At 40.4% G+C, this 20,628-nt stretch overlaps 1 protein-coding gene across 1 annotated transcript in view; it reads left to right on the top strand.

The window, feature by feature from the left end:
- The window catches only part of adam10a (ADAM metallopeptidase domain 10a), a 94,136-nt gene that overhangs the window by 62,832 nt on the left and 10,676 nt on the right, over positions 1-20,628 (top strand). Inside the window, exons 3-6 of the mRNA XM_058381499.1 lie at positions 340-458; positions 7,157-7,315; positions 17,890-17,990; positions 19,215-19,379. Coding sequence (XP_058237482.1) covers positions 340-458; positions 7,157-7,315; positions 17,890-17,990; positions 19,215-19,379 — 544 coding nt within the window. The remainder of the gene's footprint in view (positions 1-339; positions 459-7,156; positions 7,316-17,889; positions 17,991-19,214; positions 19,380-20,628) is intronic.

Raw genomic sequence — 20,628 nt, 5'->3', positions numbered from 1 at the left:
CTTTCTGTGTCTCTGTCTCTTTGCCTCTCACTTTGTGTCTCTACTTGTCTGTGTGTGTGTCTTTCTCTCTGCCTCTCACTGTGTGTATGGATCTCTCTCTCTCTCTCTCTCTCTCTCTCTCTCTCTCTCTCTCTCTCTCTTCCCCTCTCTGTAGTTTAGTTTAATGATGCTTTAATGCTTCAATTGTGCAGATGTTACCAGTCACTTTATTACCAACACAAAAACTTCTAGTAAATAAGAGACCAAAGTTTTATCTGTGTTCATGTATGTCTAGAAACCTCGTAAATTAATCACAGAAATAAAACTCTCTCTCTTTCTTTTTCTCTCTTTCTCTCTCAGACATTTTAACCTGCGCATGAAGAGGGACACATCTCTGTTCTCCCCAGACCTGAAGGTTGAGATCTCTGGACAGGAGATACCGGTCGACACCTCGCATATTTACAGTGGAGAGCTCTTTGGTCAGCAAACACACACACACACAGACAAAGCTAATAAGCTAGGCTAATTATTATTTGTACATAATACCTTCATTCTGCTACAATGTCATAATGTCACATGCAATTTCAGATATGATACAAAATGAAAATAATTCACATAAACATTTTAATGATATGGTTTCTTCTTCATAGATGAGAGAGAATCTGTTGTGAAATAATTGTGTCCTGATAATGATTTGTGTCTGATGTCTTTACCCAGTCCTTACATAAATTGTGTTTTTACACAGAAGTAGAAAAAACAATGTTTGTGTTCATGTGTGTAATGTGTTGCACAGAGATAGAGAAAGAGTGAGTAAAAGAACGAGAGAATGAGAGATGTGAGAGAGAGAGAGAGTCAGAGAGTGAGTGAGAGAGAGAGAGAGAGAGAGACAGTCAGAGAGTGAGAGAGAAAGAGATGTCCTCATTTTCTCTTCAGTGCTCCAGATCTCTTGATGGAAACATCCTGTGTCCTCTTTACTAACAGCAGGACAAGAAATAATATACACACACTCACACACACACAGAGAGAGAGAGAGAGAGAGAGAGAGAGAGAGAGAGAGAGAGAAAAGACATGAGATTTGGTTATTGTTTACATTACACACCAGAAATACACACAGCATCACTGCTTAGCACAGTGTTAGTTTTACTGATCGCTCTTCTGTTTCCAAATACGGTGCTACGCTTTCATTCAGCTGCATGGACTAAAATAAAGATAACTAGACCAGGCACTACGAGAGTCCGAAATAAATAGCGATGTTTATTTAAAGAGATGTTTTGTTTCTGCTCAAGATCTGCTCAAGCTGTCTCGTTCTGATTCAGTTACATACGTACATATGAAGTAATAGGTGAAGTTTTACTGTACGGTATTGATGTAATGATTAGATGGGTGTGAGTTTATGAAATACATCACGTTACACACTTTATCATGCTTTTACACACACACATACAAACATACATACACCAATCCGGCATAACATTATGCCTAATATTGTGTTGCACCCCCTTTTGCTGCCAAAATTCGGGGGACCCATCGAGGCATGGACTCCACTAGATCCCTGAAAGTGTGCTGTGGTATCTGGTATCTTAGCAGCAGATCCTTTAAGTCCCGTAAGTTGCAAGGTGGGGTCTCCATGGGCCCCACCTCGCAACTAACAGGACTTAAAAAATACTTACAGGACTTACAAGTCTTAAAGGATACTTTTGATAGTACTTCTGACCACTGCAGACAGGGAACACCCCACAAGAGCTGCAGTTTTGGAGATGCTCTGATCCAGTCGTCTAGCCATCACCATTTGGCCCTTGTCAAACTCGCTCAAATCTTTACACTTGTCCATTTTTCCTGCTTCTAACACATCAACTTTGAGGACAAAATGTTCACTTGTTGCCTAATATATCCCACCCACTAACATGTACCATGATGAGGAGATAATCAGTGTTATTCACTTCATCTGTCAGTGGTCATAATGTTATATAGTTATACAGTATGTGTGTGTGTGTAATAGAGTGTGATAAAGCAATGTTTTTCATAAATTGGCTCAATATTTATGATAAATAAGCACAATTTTAATATTGAAGTAATAAAGATTACCATGTTAGCCTTTGATGGAGTATAGTATCTTCTATGGCCATGACGTGAAGCTCAATAATCAGCACTCTGAATGTTGTTATGGTGGACATGTCTCCATATGACATTTCTCCCTGGCTTCCACTGCAAACCAGACTAAAAGATCACAGAAGCACAGCTCTCTTCTAATTGTCATTTTTTGGTCACATTTGAATAGGTTTTTTATTTAGAAAATGTGCAATTAGTGATCATGTGATAAAAAATGCACCAGGAAATGCTTTTTTGCTGATGCTCCACAAGGAGCATTAATTTGTAAAAACATATGAGAGTAAATCTCATCTTCAGCCCAGACTTTTAGAGACTCGCTCACCCCTATGTTTGCGTTAGGTCCCATTTGCATTATGTCTCATTGCTCCATTTGTGCACAACTTGCACTCTTTCTTGTCCCGTATCTTCTCTTCCTGATGAGGACCAGACTTTTGACAAACGCAAATGGCAGCAATTCACTGCAGCACGCCTCGGATCGCATCAGCCGCCTGAGTCAAGTATGTTAAATGGCAGCCTGCCACACTGAAGTACAAATTATTCAGATGGCCTGAGTTTGGGTGAAAGCATTAGTCATGTTCCAGCCACTGATTGTGTTAGCGCAATAGCAAGTGCAAACAGTTTGAGCATTTCTATTAAATCTGGCTGTGAAATTGCCACCGCTTTCCTATTCATTAGCATCCTCTTTCTGGAGTCATAGTCATTTCTGGAGCTGCAGGGTTCCTGCACACATTATAGAGCTTGCTCTGCTGTTTGACGTTGGAATAGAGAGAGAGAGAGAGAGAGAGAAACGCTAGCCTTTTCTATATAACTGATTCGATCCAATATGTATGAAACGGTTTGTCTGTACATCATGCAAAGGACTTCTAACATTTATTTATTTTCTACTAGATTTGAAATGAATTACTGCTAATCATTTGAGACATCTCGGAGTTTTACAGTGACATAAACATTTAAATTAGGAATAAGAAAATATTCACTGCTGCACACTAACCTCGAATGAACTCGGCTGAGAAACGTGTAGGCGGGGCCTAATATCCTAACAGGAACGCCTGATTGACATTTCCCTGTCTGAGAAAAATTCTTTCAAAACAGACAAGCAGTTATTGATTTTTCATTTGAAGAGCATATTGTTTGCTGCCAGAACCAGCAACCTCATTAGAAAGGCACAGACTTTCATGCTGCATTTCCTCCAAGAACCAAACGCAGTTAACAGAAAGGCGGTAACCCTTTTGTTCGAACCGAAAACATACAGATGTGTTGTTTGTTCTTTTGTGCAACTTGTATGCTTATTGCTCAGTGTCTCCTGACATTTAGTTTTAGTTGAGTTTCTGATACAAAGCTTTCACAGGTGCCTTTCTTAGTCACTGATGATGATGATGATGACGATGATGATGATGTGTCATGGCTGTATCAGCGACAAGGGCAGAAAAATATCAGTCCAAATGGAGATCAGGTCTAGGTGATGTTTGAGTTTGCGTAATCCTCTGGCAGGACGGTCACTGACCAGCCGCATGAATTTACCTAAAATCTGGTTGAGAATGAAAAGACGTGCTTCATCATACCATGATTTGGCAATTTCTTACAACAAAAAATATATTTTAGTATTTCCCATTACACAGAATCTCTAAACCAATTGTAAGCTTAAACTTATTTTTATAGTTTTAATCTTGAAATCGCTTTCTAGGGTTTTGGGGAGTTTATGCCCTGATACACCAGCCATTTATACACTGCCCAATAACTCTCATCTGAGATGCGTCAATTCATTGCTTATCAGAATTGGACTCATTTGTTTTAGAAATGGTGCATCTGTGATCAAATCCTAATTGAAAACCCTTTCAGAGTGATGATGCATCGTGTTTTTCATAAGCACGTGATGTTTACGAAGGAGTAGCTCAGACGCAAACTTTTTCTCTTTTTTTTCTTCAAAATCGATCGCCTTATGCATGACAAAATTATGTTTGGCTGAGAGAAAATAAAAGATCGCTATCCAGCTCTGATAACCGAGGCGCTGTTATTGTTTCAGAATTGAAAAACAAAAACTGGTTTATATTTCAGACTGATTCTGGTGGAGATAAGAGTGTCACAGCCTGTGGAAGAAAACATTTACATAGTGTTCAGATAGTAAATAAATGACTATTTAATGGTTTCAAGCATTTAGAGTCGTGACAGGAACAGGGAGTTATCGCTGTCATTTTGGTGGAAGGAGAGAGAGAGAGAGAGACAGGGAGAGAGTGAGTTAGAGCGGACGCAAGAGAAAGAGAGACTCAGTGAGAGAGAGAGAGAGAGAGAGAGAGGTCAGATAGGAAGCTTTTCATTTTCAATCATGTTAATTACATCTCATCAATCTGTAGCTTTTTTACAGTTTTCAGCGAGCCATACTGTCTAAGCTATAGAAACTGATATATATATATTTATATAGTAAAAAGAAATAATAAGAAAGGTTTGATATTCAGGTGGCTCAGGTTTCAGGCACCCTGGCCTTATTTGGTTTAGAAAACTATTGTGTTGCAGTGGCACTGCATGCTGGCTGGCTCCACCTGCCTCGGTTTCCTGCAGATCTCCATCAGTGCTGGAGCAAATGAACGGAAAAAAAGATCGAGTAAGAGTAATAGGAGGAAGTGAGTGAGTGGAAGAGGTCTGGCAGCTGTTCTGCTCTGGTTACTGACACTCTTGTGGCTCCTCTGAGTATGTATTGTTTTGTAGGGAGCACCATGTTCCATCATACCGACAATATTCCTACACTCAGGGATGTAAAGATGAATCGATTTCAGTCATTGCATATTTATAATCTAGCTGAACTCATTAAAAATGGCTTCATGACTGGCCAGATCTGTGTGTCTCTGTATCTATAAAATCCCAAACCACAAGTATCCCTTTTCTTATTGATCGGTGGCTTCCGAGGTTTATTTCGTAATGAAGTTCTGCGCTGACGTTTTTCTTTTTCTTCATTGTCTATTTTCACGTTACAGTTTCCTCCATTACCCACAATGCTGATTGACTACCTGCCTAAAGTGATGCAATGGGGTTTGGCTCTCGTGCCATCTCTACTTAAAGACAGCAATGCAGCGCCGCTTTAGTCTTTTATATTGTCCGGTTCTCTCATCTCCTGTACATCCTGCTCAAACGGATCAACTTGTCATCGCTGCTATTACGCTCATCATCTTGTTGATGCAGCAGATTGGTGAAATTTTTTCTTCTTCTTCTGAACACTTGATGACTGAGCTAGCATTGTCACCCTGTGACAGAAAACCGGCATGTTCTCACAGGAATAATGAAAATATTTCAGCATAAACATATTGAATGTGCTTCTTTTAATGCGTGCATGACGATATATCAAAAGTAGACGGAACCCTATCGACAGTCAGTCTGCATTTGTTCTTGATCATCTCTGAGTACTATCATCCTCCTTAAACTGAATTTATGTTAAGTTTCTCTGGCTGGACAGGATCAGCATGCTGGGGGTCAGAGGGGTTCTTGGCTGTGCAGCTTGGGACCGTTTTTGCTTTCGTTTTCACTGCAGAACTGAGAACAGATGTAAAAAAAAACATCAAGAGAGCCACATGAGAGTCTTTCTCGCCGTCTTCCTGCCAGCAGACACAGTCATACAGGCGCTGTTCACTTAAACCACACAATCTGCTTCACCTTCCAATTTTACATTTTTTAAGAGCAGTGTATCTGTCTGTGTCTGCTCTTCAGAAAGCTTAGATAGACCTTTGAGTGAATGAAAGCGAGAGAGTTTTATTTTTCTCCCCCTGTAAAGATTTCTGCTTTGATTATCAGTGACATTAGCGGAGTTTTTGAATCTCATTAGAGCGGTCGTGATGAGGCGGATCTGAAGGTCACCGGGGGTGTGTGCTTGTGTGTGGGAAAGAATTATATCTCATATGAAGCAGATTTTGAGACAAGCCCCTTCACACTGACTAACTCCAGCAGATTTTACATCCTCAGGAGGAACGTCCTGTCTGTCTGCCATCTGGCCTCATAGTGCTGTGTGCATTTGGATTTACACATTATAGCTTACATAATTACTCTATCTTGCCAAAAGTTTTGGGACACCCCTCCAAATCATTAAATTCAGGGGTTGGGCTTGGCCATTTAGTTCCAGCGAAAGGAACTCTTAATGCTTCAGCATACCAAGACAGTTTGGACACTTTAATGCTCCCAACTTTGTGGGAACAGTTTGGGGATGACCCCTTCCTGTTCCAGCATGACCAGTGCACAAAGCAAGGTCCATAAAGATATGGATGAGCGAGTTTGGTGTGGAGGAACTTGACTGGCCTGCACAGAGTCCTGACCTCAACCTGATAGAACACCATTGGGATGAATTAAAGCGGAGACTGTGAGCCAGGCCTTCTCGTCCAGCATCAGTGCCTGACCTCACAAATGTGCTTCTAGAGGAATGGTCAAAAAATCCCATAAACACACTCCTAAACCTTGTGGAAAGCCTTCCTAGAAAATTGAAGCTGTTATAGCTGCAAAGGGTGGGACAACATATTGCATTCATGTGCAAGTAAAGGCAGACATCCCAAAACCTTTGGCAATATAGTGTATTTAGAACAGAATTTTTTTCCCCCAGGCACCATAGTAGGTTTCTGTCCACTGTTGGTCATCACCATGGATGCAATAACATTTTTTGTCATTATAAAGGAAATTTTTTATAAGGAAAAAATTTGCAATTACATTCAATTTTCTTGAGAAAGAACATTTCACAAGCCATCTGGATTGATCAATGACAATAGAAAAAGAAAATAAAAGTTTATATATATATTTATAATGAAAGCATCTCTCTGAAATCATATTTCTTTTAGATGAGAAGGTACAGAACGTATCTGAACTCAATATTTCAGCTTTGACTGTAAGTTTTGCATTCACAGGATGATCAGGGAAAATTCACAGCAGCATCAGGAACATCCTGAATATTTTTATCTCCGTGCCTCGATAAAGAGAAACTCTATTTGAATATGCGTGGGTTTTTCTGAAACACCATCTGACTAAACAGATTGCAGCCTGGCTTCTGACTTCCTGCCCCGTGTTAATGTATATATTAATGTGTGTGTTTTCTCCTCAGGAGAGAAAGGCACTCTGACTCATGGATCTATTGTGGATGGAAAGTTTGAGGGCTTCATTCAGAGTCATGTGGGGATGTACTACGTGGAACCGGCTGAGCGATACCTCAGAGAGCAAAAAGTACCCTATCACTCCGTCATCTACCATGAGGACGACATCGGTGAGTGCACGAGTGTGGGGGTGTGTGTGTGTGTGCGCGTACATGCTTACACATCTTGGTTCAACCTGGTATCATCTCTGCATTTAGACTACATCAGTGTTAAACTTTGAAATGAATCAATTAATTCAATTTTTACCTAAATGTGAACACAAATCGGATCTATTTTGAATCAGATTTGGACCACTTTGACTATATTCACAGTGCCGCCAATCTCTTTTCCCCTGACACACCGGACACTACAGGTGTAGACCCAATCCATTTTTTTCTGAAGATCTGACACTGATCTGTTTTTGACAGTGTGAACTGAATAATTCAGATTGTTCCGCATGTTTCGATTTGGCACAGGTTTTACACTGGATGCCCTTCCTGACGCAACCTTCCCATTTAATCCAGGCTTGGGACCGGCACTGAGAGCCAACTGTTCAGTGGCTGGGTTAGCTCCCTGCCCAGGAATTCGAACCTGGGCCATGACAATGAGAGCACTGTATCCTGCGGCTGGACCACCAGGAGGCTCGAACTCAATAATTCAGATTAATCTAAGAAATTTCACTCCTTTGGTCTAAACAGGAATTGGTTAAAAATTACATTAAAGCAGATTAAAGCAACCTAACAAAAGACTGAAATGGTATCTAGTAATAGAAATAGTGATATATGTCGGCTTACAGTGTGAACGTAACTAGATTTTTTTTTTTTTGTCAGGTTTTCTCCATCTTGATATAGAAGTGTTTTTTTCTTATCCTAGTTATGAAGAGCTAGTTTGTTCTCAGTGTGGGGTTATTTGTTATTGTGTGTCATGTATGTACCTGTTTATATGGAAATTTCAAGCCTTGTTTCTGTTCACAATAATGACAGATACGGGTTAGTTAATGATGCATGTGCTATTTTTGTTCTGAAAGCAAAGCACTATAAAATGCAGCTAGCGTTATTTATCCACAAGGTACAACAAGCTAGTTAAGTGCGTTAATACAGAATGTCATCAATTCTTCAGGCTGACATTCTCCTCATTCTCTCCTGATCCTGATGTGATGCCTGCACTCTCAACAAAATCTAGGTCTTTGGCTAATGTTTTGGATATGTGCTATGAGCTGCGCAGTGCCACATTATTCCATTCAGGGTGTATTTCCTTCCTCACATCCCCTTTTCCTGGGATCCACTCCACCGGGGATCCACCTCCACCGGAATAAAGCGCTTACTGAAATTAAATGTGTGTGTGAACTGTACTTTTCTTGCATCATGGTCCGGCAGCGTCTCCAGTTTAGCGGATGATGTAATTGAGATGGTCACGCAGTAGTAATGTGTTGCAGCACCAGGAAATACTGTATGATTATTATACCTGTGCTTTATAAAGCTCTTAGGCCTAGAAACTAAACGCATTACACACTGCAGCTTTAGTATGAGCACAGAGCTAGTGTTAGGCCCAGAAGCACTTTTGTGTGATATTGTGTATGGTATTGTGTGTGTGTGGTATTGTGTGTGTGTGGTATTGTGTGTGTGTGGTATTGTGTGTGGTATTGTGTGTGGTATTGTGTATGCATATGGTTATGTTTCTGAGCAGAGCCACCAGTCCAGTGTGGATTAATAGCATGAGATTATGTGAGAGAACTGCTTTAATACAAAAGACACTATACAAATCCTCAATATCTCCAGAAATGGTAATTAAACAAAATGGTACACACACACACTTTCTCTCTCTCTCTCACACACACACACACACACACACACAGTCTCTCACTATCTCACACACACACACTGTTTCTCTCTCTCTCTATCTCTCTCTCTCACACACACACCCCCACATACTCCTGCTCTCTTACACACACACACACACACTGTTTCTCTCTCTCTCACACACACACACACACACACACACACTCTGTCTTACTCACACACACACGCTATCTTACTCATACACACACAAACACCCACTCTCTTACTCACACACACACACACACTCTCCCGCTCTCTTACTCGCGCGCACACACACACACACACACACAGTTTCTCTCTCTCTCTCTCTATCTCACACACACACACACTCTCCTACATTCTTTCTTGTACACTCTCTCTCTCTGTCTCTGTCTCTGTCTCTCTCTCTCTCTCTCTCTCTCATTGAAACCAAAAACCGAATTCTTTTGATTACAATCTCGAGCAGTGTCCTGATATGCCATGCTCTTACACTGTGACTACACACTCTACCGTCTAGTGGATGAATTTTAGTAGGGTAGTATCATCTCCGATTTTTGTCTTTTTTTTCTTTTTTTTTTTACTAACCAGAAGTAGAAGCCGCTTTGACGTCAAACGCGTGTAATATGACGCCACTAGCTTCAGCAGAATACACTGCTTTTTTTTATGTCGAAAAATAAACCACAACCATGTGGGCTAATTTAAAAGACATTTGCAAGATGTCTTGTCCACCAGAGTGCCGTCAGCCATCTTGAGCCTTTTTTTTTTCCTTATCCAGTGTCAGCGCCTGGTAGCCCCGCCCCCCCCGTTCCTCCCTGCTAAGTAAGCAAAGCTGTGAGTGCATGAAGTGTCCAACATTCCACTCTTCATTTTTTTCACTTGAATGTCATCCAGGAATTCGTGGAGCTCTTTTCTTGTTGGGAATTTCAGAATTCAGATCATCCCATGCAGTCGGCCAAGTAAAAAAAATAAAGGCCATTGTAATCTTTAGGTATAAAGTGTAAAGGTGGCTGATGGTATGTAGTGCAAGGACAAAAACAGGGTGTTGCTTATCAGTTGTCAGACAGAGAGGTGTGTGTGTGTGTGTGTGTGCACGTGTGCATGTGTGTGTGGGATTGTTTCATGTTCTGGCTTGTTGATAACATCCTCTGACTAAAGATTCCAGTTGACAGTGTGTGTGTGTGTATTTTCTTCTTTTGGGTGTGTCTGTTAATTCGGAGTAGTCCTCCCTTTCCTATCAGTGCTGTAACCATATCAGGGTTAATATCCTGTTTAATATTAGAGACTGTTTGTGTTTCTTCGCACACTCCACCTATCCACATAGATATTACATGCAACCCTTATCAGAGTGACTTGTGCATTTTTGCTTAAGTATCTATGAGCTGCTCTCTGCTTTTTTCCCCCTAGTAAACATACAGAGGCAGATAAATAGTAAGACATATGTCTTTATTACTGAGTAGATGCTCTGCTTTGGCCTAAAAGTGAAATTAAAGTGTAAAATATAACTGAAAATAAGGAAAATTAGGAAAATGTGAACTGGCATTTCCCTTCATCTTTTATTTACACACACACACACACACACCTGCCATCAGGTTATTATTATGAATAATTTATTCATTTAATACTAGAGATCATAAATAGAAGAGGTGAGCAAGAGCCTTCGGGAAATGCATTGTTCGCAAGAAATAAAGCCGTGTGATTTGTCCACAATCCTGAAAAAAATCTTTATTATTTATTTAGTTATATTGCTAGAAAAGGATGACAGAGCCTGCAAGGACAAGTCTTCTTAAAGGTTTTGTCAAGCTCTCTTCACATGAAAACAGCTCAGTGTGTGTTAATCTGACTCACATGTGCCGACTCCCCCCTCCCCAGTTTTCCTAGAACGAGTCCTGATGTTCATTCCCTCCGCCGTTCACATTGGTCCCGATCATCAGACTCCGGTACCTTAAGTGGTTAATGTTTGCAGGAAATAGTTGATAATCAGATTATTCAGTGTGTGAACATGCAGCTGTAAAAACAGGCAGAAAAATAAGTGAGGTTAGGCCTTTCCTCTGGGGTCTGTGGACGAGTTACAAAGTGACTCGCATGTTTGGGTGTGTCTAAAAAAAAAAATACTATTAATAGCTGACACGTGTAAATCTGATAACTCGTATATGTAAACCTGTTGCTCCAATTATAGCCAAAATGTGTATTATTGTGTTTATTGTGTACATGTAAACATACTCAGACTCACACTAGTGACGATCCTTTGAGGCTACACGATATTAAAAAGCCACCAATCTCTACATTTCTCAAACTTTTTCTAGAGGAGCCTGAAACACCCTTTTTTTTATTAATCTGGTTTGGCAAATCAAACATATTCCAAACACTCCAAGATTAATACCATGCCATGACCAGATCCATCACACAGCCTCGTGCTGTTTTCTTTACTGCCCCCTTGTGGAGAAACACCACAGCATTTCTGTACCCGCTCTCAAATATACCAGAACAATATATAACAGATTGGGTCACGCTATGGCTTTCCAAAAGTGTTGCACAATTTACCTGGACCTTTAGATTAAACGTTGCATGTTTTTTGGGAATCTCTTTCCAGGCTTTTAATATTGATCTACACTTTGCAAAAAACCCAGCCCTGTTGGTGATGTATAAGCATTAGAGATGGCAAAAAATGTCCTATATCCTGTCCTGTATTCTTATATTCTCTTCATTAATCATACACTGATACTTCTGTTTAACTCATAAATTGGTTGAATATACTTTCATTTGTTATTGATTGATTCAAATTTTCCAGACTATCAGTTTATTTGGTTTAATTGTTATTATTAAGTTTAGATCAGTGGTAGTGAACTGCCTTTCCAAGTGGGAAATTTCACCCTGATTCCTGCTGCCTTTTAGCATAATAAAACAAATATATAAAACTAAGTTATTTGCTTTAAGGCTTCTTGATAAGGCTTTTTCATTCCTCTAAGAAACACTCATGCAGAAGCTCCGAGTTAGTCAGAACAATCCTCTAGCTCTGGGTGTCTACAGTAGGATGGTGCAGCTGACAGTGGGGTTAAAAAGCCTTGTCATGAATAAAAATCTCTCCAATGCTTCACTTTGCTGCTTACACATGGTGTCTAACTCACACTGACATCTTTCAATCTTTTAGATCCCCCAAGAAATGAACGGATCCCTCATAACACACTCACATTTCTCCCAAATATGTTCATCCACCAGTTCCCATGATCCAGCCAGCTCTTCCTGTCAAACATCAAGCTACCAGCCTGGAAGACTCGAGGCTATGACACGCTGCCTCCAAGATGCACGAATCCAAGCCAACATCTTTGACACAATCAGTAGAAATCGCTCTCTGCCCTCTTCCACATACCTAATGACCTTACAGACACAGCTATAGGCTGGTGCTTCAAGAGAAAGAGCTTATCATCCCTTCCACACACAGACAGCACAGCCACGCTCGCTCACTGAGCTCCCAGTCCACAGCTGTGGAATTGTTGGGTTTTAATCTCGTGATCTCTGGATGATGTGTGAATGCTTCCGAGTTTTATTTAACTTGCTAACTTGGGAGGTTAATGAAGAGCTGATGAGATAGTTTAGGTAAATTAGGTCGATTAAGTAAATTAGACTGAACTTAAAGAGCTAACCAGCTTCATCTAATGCTATGCGCTTGAAATCTCATTTCACGTTCGCCAGAAGGTCGGAAGGTTTTAATTAAAATTTCCGTAAAGGGAAGGAGATGACTCTATAGCCTTATTTTGGAGCGAGTCTTGTAGTTCAATCTATTGCGCACATCACAGATTCATTTCCTGTTAATACAGTAAGCAAATATTACCTAGAAAAGCATTCTAGCTTATGAACTGAACATCGTAACCTGGTTTCAGTCTTGTGTGTGTGTGTCTGTGTGTGTGTTTATTTTGATGGCAGTGGTCCTTTCCGGGCAGTATCTCTCCTGTACACTTCTTTCATCAAAGAAAGAGACAGAAATAGCACCAAAGGAATTCTTAGAAAGGCAGTAAATCGTCAAGCATTTCGGGTCAGCACTCTGCAGTCTGCTTTGCTTTGATCAGCAGCTGAGAGAGAGCTGTGTGTGAGTGTGAGAGGCAGGACGGCGAGGATGTCCTCACTAACAAGACAGTATTTTTAGCATGTAAGGTAACAAGGCAGCGACTTCTCTCACTGACAGTAATGCCTTACATTTTAGAAGCCATTTTTTTTCTCCTTCTTTTCTCCATCACAGCAGTGGTGATGATGATAGGAATCTTTATAACTCTGTTGCTGGTTTAGTGGGAGCAGTGGCTTAAAAGATATGAGGATCTTAAGAAGAAAATGAGAAATATTTTATTTTCATTAGTCTTTTCTACACAAGGTTAGTGTTTGGTCAAATCGGTCTTTCACCTGTTCAGTGTAATCAACAGTGTATGTTCAGAAAGGCACAAGGTTTAAGCACATTCAAACAGAATTATCTTCACCAAATCATGTCTGTATATTTTAATAACACTTACCTGAATGGCATTATACACTGATCAGGCATAACATTATGAACACTCAGAGGTGAAGTGAATAACACTGATTATCTCCTCATCATGGCACCTGTTAGTGGGTGGGATATATTAGGCAGCAAGTGAACATTTTGTCCTCAAAATTGATGTGTTGGAAGCAGGAAAAATGGGCAAGTGTAAAGATTTGAGCGAGTTTGACCAGGGCCAAATTGTGATGGCTAGACCACTGGATCAGAGCATCTCCAAAACTGCAAGGAACAGTGGTGAACCGGCGACAGGGTCATGGGTGACCAAGGGTCATTGATGCACGTGGGGAGTGAAGGCTGGCCCGTGTGATCCGATCCAACAGACGAGCTACTGTTGCTGAAGAAGTTAATGCTGGTTCTGATAGAAAGGTGTCAAAATACACAGTGCATGACAGGTCAGTGTTGTTTTGACAGCAAAAGGGGGACCAACACAATATTAGACAGGTGGATATGCCTAACATCATAATGTTATGCCTAATCGGTCTATTAGGTCAAGAAATCAACAACTGACTCTTTATTGCTGTAGCCCAATCTTCATGATCTCTAATCCATAATAATAACAATATCCACTGGACCTTAAAAACCCTTACTTTTTATATATATTTATCCTTATTTATTTATATACAGAAGAAATATCTTACAATTCCTATTCTTAGATTTAGGCAACTCGGTTGAGGATGTTTTCAAAGCAATTTACTGTTCCTGGTTAAACTCTGTGTTTTGGAAAATTCTTTCTACAGAATAAATAATTAAGAGATATTTTGTAGGGCTTTTAGATTCTGTGTATCACACAGAAGATCTGGTCTTAAATTACAGAGATACAGATAGATTGAGTGTATGAATATTATGATGAGTAAGAAGGTTAAGAATGCTGTGAAGTTTGTTGCAAAAAATAAACTTCCCGCAAGTACAGTGTATTGACAGATTTCTCGTTCTGCATGCTTAATGTGTGTTTTGTGTGTGTTCATGCTTGCTTTTGCATGCATGCTTGCTATTGTGTGTGTGTGTGTGTGTGTGTGTGTGGGTGTGAGCTGGTAATTGGTATCTAATCTCCGTCAGGCAGTCAGTGAATTTCTAGTCTGACCCTGTCGTGTGATCGCTGGCCCAGAGGTTAAAGCAGCAATCCAAATCTCACCTCACTGCTGCCGAGAGCAAGACAAACCTGTAATTAATTGTGTGTGTGTGTGTGTGTGTGTGTGTGTGTGGTTCTCAAAGCAGGATTCAGGGACCTTCAGATCTCAGATTTTTTTTTATTTTTTTATCACAAGCACTTTATATGAACGTGTTGTATTTATTCTATGAACTGATTTGTCATGTAAGTGTAATGAGTTTAATCCAAACCACAGCAACTCAAGTTATTCACCCTTAAATTTTAAACTTGACCTTGAAACAGCCAACTTATTTTTTTCTTTGTGGAAGACCTCAAGCATTTTATACAATCAGTGGGTGATAGAAGGTGACAGTAATTAAAAGCTTTGAAAACTGATACTTTAATCTGATCTCTTAAATGAACTTGCAGCTAATGAAGAGAAGCGAGGACTTAATACTTTTGAATAGATGGATTAGGTTGTGAAAGCGGTGTGTGGATGTATGTAACCGTTAAAGGGCTTCATAGCTATATGGCTATGCTATAGCTATACAAAGCTATATCCTGCACCACCATGACCTCAGTACCGCTGCTGAATTTGGTTACCTTTCTTGCCCAGGTACCATACAAGCTGAGTTGGAAAAATATGAGAGTGTTAAAACTCTTCGATCATACACCAATCAGGCATAACATTATGACCACCTGCCTAATATAGTGTTGGTCCCGCTTTTGCTGCCAAAACGGCACTGACCCGTCATGCACTGTGTATTCTGACACCTTTTTATCAGAACCAGCATTAACTTCTTTAGCAGTTTGTGCAACAGTAGCTCGGATCACACGGCCCAGCCTTCGCTTCCCATGTGCATCAATGAGCCTTGGCCGCCCATGACCCTGTCGCCGGTTCACCACTGTTCCTTCTTTGAACCACTTTTGATAGATACTGACCACTGCAGACCAGGAACACCCCACAAGAGCTGCAGTTTTGGAGATGCTCTGATCCAGTCGTCTAGCCATCACAATTTGGTCCTTGTCAAACTCTCTCAAATCCTTACACTTGCCCATTTTTCCTGCTTCTAACACATCAACTTTGAGGACAAAATGTTCACTTGCTGCCTAATATATCCCACCCACTAACAGGTGCCATGATGAGGAGATCATCAGTGTTATTCACTTCACCTGTCAGTGCTCATAATGTTATGCCTGATCAGTGTATGCACTTAAGGTTTTTTGGCTGGAATTATTTCTTTACAACATTCAAGCAAGATCAAAACTGTAGTAGAAAATTCAGGGCAACATATTTTTATTTATTTGCCCACAATATGGATTACCTTGTTTGTATTCGAGTAAAATATTTCCCATAAATCTGCCATCTTGAAAATAAACTAAATTGCTTTGCTTATTTACTTTGCTTGTGCTTTACATTGCATATAACATTATGGAAATGTACAACTTCCCGGTTGCCCTACAGCTATAGTATAAAACATTTGAGATTCAGTCACATAAACTGGATAAAATAAATTAGTTTTTGAGTTATTTAAACTCTATTTCATAAGGTTTGTGTTCAGGGTTCTCTGTATTTTCAGTAAAGATTAAAGTTTGGCTCTGCTTGGCTATGAATGCAGCCATTAAAACATATCTTGAGAGCTTATACTGAGAAAGATAAATTGCAGCAGCAGTATGCCTAGTTTTAAAAATATTTTAAAACGAATGTGGGTATTTTGGAGTAAGGTCTGGATGAAGTCCATATATTTTTCCAGGTAGAAATGAGATGGCAAACTGACACACACTCAGCTGGTTTATGGGAGTTTGGGTGTGTTGGTGAGATGTTTCATCCAATGCTGGAAAAGTTTGTAGTGAAAGTGCTATTGCACTCCAAATGCTTTTTGTGTGTAAGTGCTCTTTTGTTACATCTTAAGAGTCTGAACAATGCTCTTTGTTTTCAAGGGGCATGTTAAGGTCGTTCTCTTTCATCGCTAACACACCCGCTTCCTCGTCCCTCTTCTTGCCTTGGCCTCAGTAATTAGAGACACACAGCATACCTTCACCTTCTGCTGCTTTGTTTTCTAGCACTCATCACCTTCACACTCTGCCTCAAGCAAGTGTGTTGCATGTCCCCAGAATAGCTCCTTGTTCTCGTCTCCTGACCTGGCATGTGTCAGCATTGTTTTATTTTTTGGGTAAAGATAGAAAAGTTTGTGTACTGAGGCAGCCTCAGGGCAGAGGCCAATGGAGCGCATCCATGCTTTAAATTCTGACCCGTGCAAAGGATGGAGAGAGAAGTAGGATAGACGAGAGGATAGAAGCGCTAGGAGAGACTGAGAGAGAAAGATGATGAAGGTTGTAATTCCCCAGCCACTCATTAGTTCTTGGACAACTCTGTATCTGTCTCAGGCAGACTGCAGCAAAACAGGCTACAATGACAATACGTCTTCTCCTGACTTTCACACTCAACAATGCATTTCTCTCTTAGTCTTTCTGTTAGTCCAGGGGTTGTGTGTGGCAGAACCAGGTCTGGATGTGGAGCCTGCAAAGTATTTCGAAAAATACTCGGCGAACAATAGATTTAAAAAACAGCCCTAGTTTAGAGTTTTAAACCCCACCGCTGCTGCTTCAGTATTCGATTGACTTCTGGACAAAAATGTGCATTTAGATCAATTATTTACCTGAAGACGGCTCAGGTTTCCGAGATGTTTTTTTTATTTCATATCCACTCTCTGGTCTGTTTATTGAAACTTGTTCAAAGTACTACAAAGTGCTAGAAGAATGTGACTTGAATACCCCAGTGTTATTGTGTAGCCTTGAAGTGGATCTCATGCACACTTTTATTTCTGATACCTGCTGAATCAGCACTAACGCTATGTGTTTTATTGCAGCATTATTGCCTAACATGGCCTCTGTTCGTTTTCTATTTAAACCTGGCTTAAAGCGGGTCTTATTCTCAGTGGGCCACAGCAGCCACACAGGAAAACACCAATTACTTTAATTAGGGTATTAAATAAGATCCTGTTTTATTTTCAACCTGGAACCACTTTAGCTAAAACCAAAATGCCTAATAATTTATTAATAAAAAAAAAAAACTTTATATGCACTCCATTGGCTCTGATGGGACTTCTCGTTCCCATAACATTGGCGGTTAATGCTATAATTTTATTAATTTGCTTACATGCAACGTACTAGTGCAAGAACATTTCAAATGGACAAGAATCCAGCTGTATGCAGAACAGATCGAAAGCCCCTGCGCTGTGTGTTTAATCTATCTTTATCTTCCTTCGTCCCCAGATTACCCTCACAAGTACGGCCGAGAGGGAGGCTGTGCGGATCACTCAGTCTTCGAGAGGATGAAGAAGTACCAGGCATCTGCTGTGGAGACTCCCGATGAGGTCAGTCCACAACTCCACAACGCGGAGAGATCTTCTAAACTAAAAATAATAATAATAAATAACGCAGCGTTTTTATTCCTGAAATTAAAAAGGTTAATAAAGTGTTTCTGTCAGAACTGATATGTTGCCTCTCGCTGCACCTTGACATATGGTTAGAGAGGAAAAGTCACAACAGAGCAGAGAAATGATTAAGTTCCTCTGAGACATTCCCAGCTTTTAACAGCACCAGACTGATTCGTCTGTCTTTACTTGTGAGCTTTTAAGTGATGGCTTGTTCTGGCCAAGTTCTCCTGACGTTGTTATTTAGGGAGTAATCAGGACTGGGTGTAGTAGCACATCTATGCATTTTTTATTTCAGAGTGAATCCAACCTCTCCCATATTTTTCTGTCTCCTTTAGTATATCAAAGCTTTGGCTCGAATATTCAGCACAAAAAGACTGAGTCGGCAAAAAAAAAAAAAAGCCTCTGCTTAGTGCATAATAAGTATCTTGTTGAAGATATCAACACTGTTTAGGCTTAAATAATAGTCCTATGTGGTATTTGCAAAAAGTCTTTGTCTTTGTTCTTTGACATTTACTTTCATTTGACTTTTCAGGGATTTTGTGTTTTTTCTTTGTTTCCTTTATTCCCTTACTTTTGTGTCATTCTTTTTATTTTTTTTTGTTTGTTTGTTTCTTTATCTTTTTTCTTTTCTCTTGCTTGACTTTTCTGTTACTTTACTATACTGGCATAGCAAAATAATATAACATTGCATGGCACCATGTATGCAGACGTTCACACACTCGTACACACCTAGAGGCGATTTAGAGCGCTCAGTCCACCTACCAGTACGTTGTTGAGATGTAGGAGGATGCTGCACCGCTGGGCTACCTACTTCCATGAAACAACAAATAACAGCCAAAACAATCCAGAGGACGCTGCACTGTTGAGCTCTCTGAGAATTCAAGGCTGATTTTGTATTACTAATCTGACGGTTTGATTTGTGAGTGTGAGAGACTCTCGCGCTCTACATCCTTGTCTGCTGCATGAGTCATGAATAACTGAATAACTTTGTGTTCAGGACTGATTCTAGCTTTTGTATTTTGCTGGCTTGTTTTTTTTTTTTTTTCAGTGCCAACAGTGATATGTGAAGGCTGCTAGGGATAACAATAATGCATTTTTGGCTAGATTAGGGTTGTGTTGGTTATTCTCTGCGTAAGAGTTTTTGCTCTTCACCTCCTGCAGGAAAAGAACAGAAATGCAGTGGACGAGGAGGATAGGGCAGACAAGCCGGTGATCCTGAGGAAGCGCAGAGCCGCTCAAGCTGAGAAAAACACCTGCCAGTTATTCATCCAAACAGACCACCTCTTCTTCCAGTACTATCGCACTAGAGAGGCTGTCATCGCTCAGGTACTGCACTGTGTAGCAGTCTCACTATCACACTAACACACCAGTGAGGGGCTTCAGCAGAGCCACGTCTACACTTACACTGTGCAGCAGTCTCACTATCACACTAACACACCAGTGAGGGGCTTCAGCAGAGCCACGTCTACACTTACACTGTGCAGCAGTCTCACTATCACACTAACACACCAGTGAGGGGCTTCAGCAGAGCCACGTCTACACTTACACTGTGCAGCAGTCTCACTATCACACTAACACACCAGTGAGGGGCTTCAGCAGGCTTCTACACTTACACCATGCAGCAGTCTCACTATCACACTAACACACCAGTGAGGGGCTTCAACAGAGCCACGTTTACACTTACACTGTGCAGCAGTCTCACTATCACACTAACACACCAGTGAGGGGCTTCAGTAGGCTTCTACACTTACACTGTGCAGCAGTCTCACTATCACACTAACACACCAGTGAGGGGCTTCAGTAGGCTTCTACACTTACACCGTGCAGGGGTGTGTTTCAGAGTGCATGTGGAAATGGTTAGTCTGCGTTCATTTAAATGGATCCCAATAGACCAAAATCTTTGGACCTTCGCGGTGTTGCATCATAGTTAAAGAAGAAAGGAAATCTCTCTCCCTGAAAGATATGTTTTCCATAAATACAGGCCTGAGTCTTAATATACTTAATAAACAGAGATACTAAGCATGCACACAATTATGAACACATTTTTTTAAATAAAAGTAGCAATATACAATAGCTCTAGGGAAACTGAATCATACCAAAAAGGGAAAAAAGGTTATTCTATTATGGTGGCCCTCATTACACCATTCAGCTTCAAATGATGTGTTGTTCAATTATACTAAATGATGCATTTTCACAATATTCAAAAATATCCTCAGCTGCATTTAGGATAATTGAAATATTTGCTCTGTACCATTTTTTTCCCAGTTGCATTCTTCCTCACTTCAAATTAAAATGCCTAAAAAGTGCAGAAACATAAACAGAGTCACCCTGACATCATGGGAGAGTTTTATTCATGACGCGATAAATATGAATTCATAAAATTTATGCGTAATCAGCAAATTGCTGGGAGAGTAAGATTCTTTAAATGCTTCTGTACCCGGAAGAGCCTCTACAGATGGTTATGACAGATATACTCCACAGATTCCGATGAGACCCTCTGTGTGGGTGAGACAGATGTTTTCTGGTGGTGCTAAACTGCACTAACATGGCAACAGGTCAAAATTTGCAAAGCAAA

Source organism: Hemibagrus wyckioides, linkage group LG27, assembly GCF_019097595.1.
Source record: "Hemibagrus wyckioides isolate EC202008001 linkage group LG27, SWU_Hwy_1.0, whole genome shotgun sequence".
Taxonomy (NCBI): Eukaryota; Metazoa; Chordata; class Actinopteri; order Siluriformes; family Bagridae; genus Hemibagrus; species Hemibagrus wyckioides.
The sequence above is the reverse complement of the archived record's forward strand: the minus strand, read 5'-3'. Positions and strand labels throughout refer to the sequence as shown.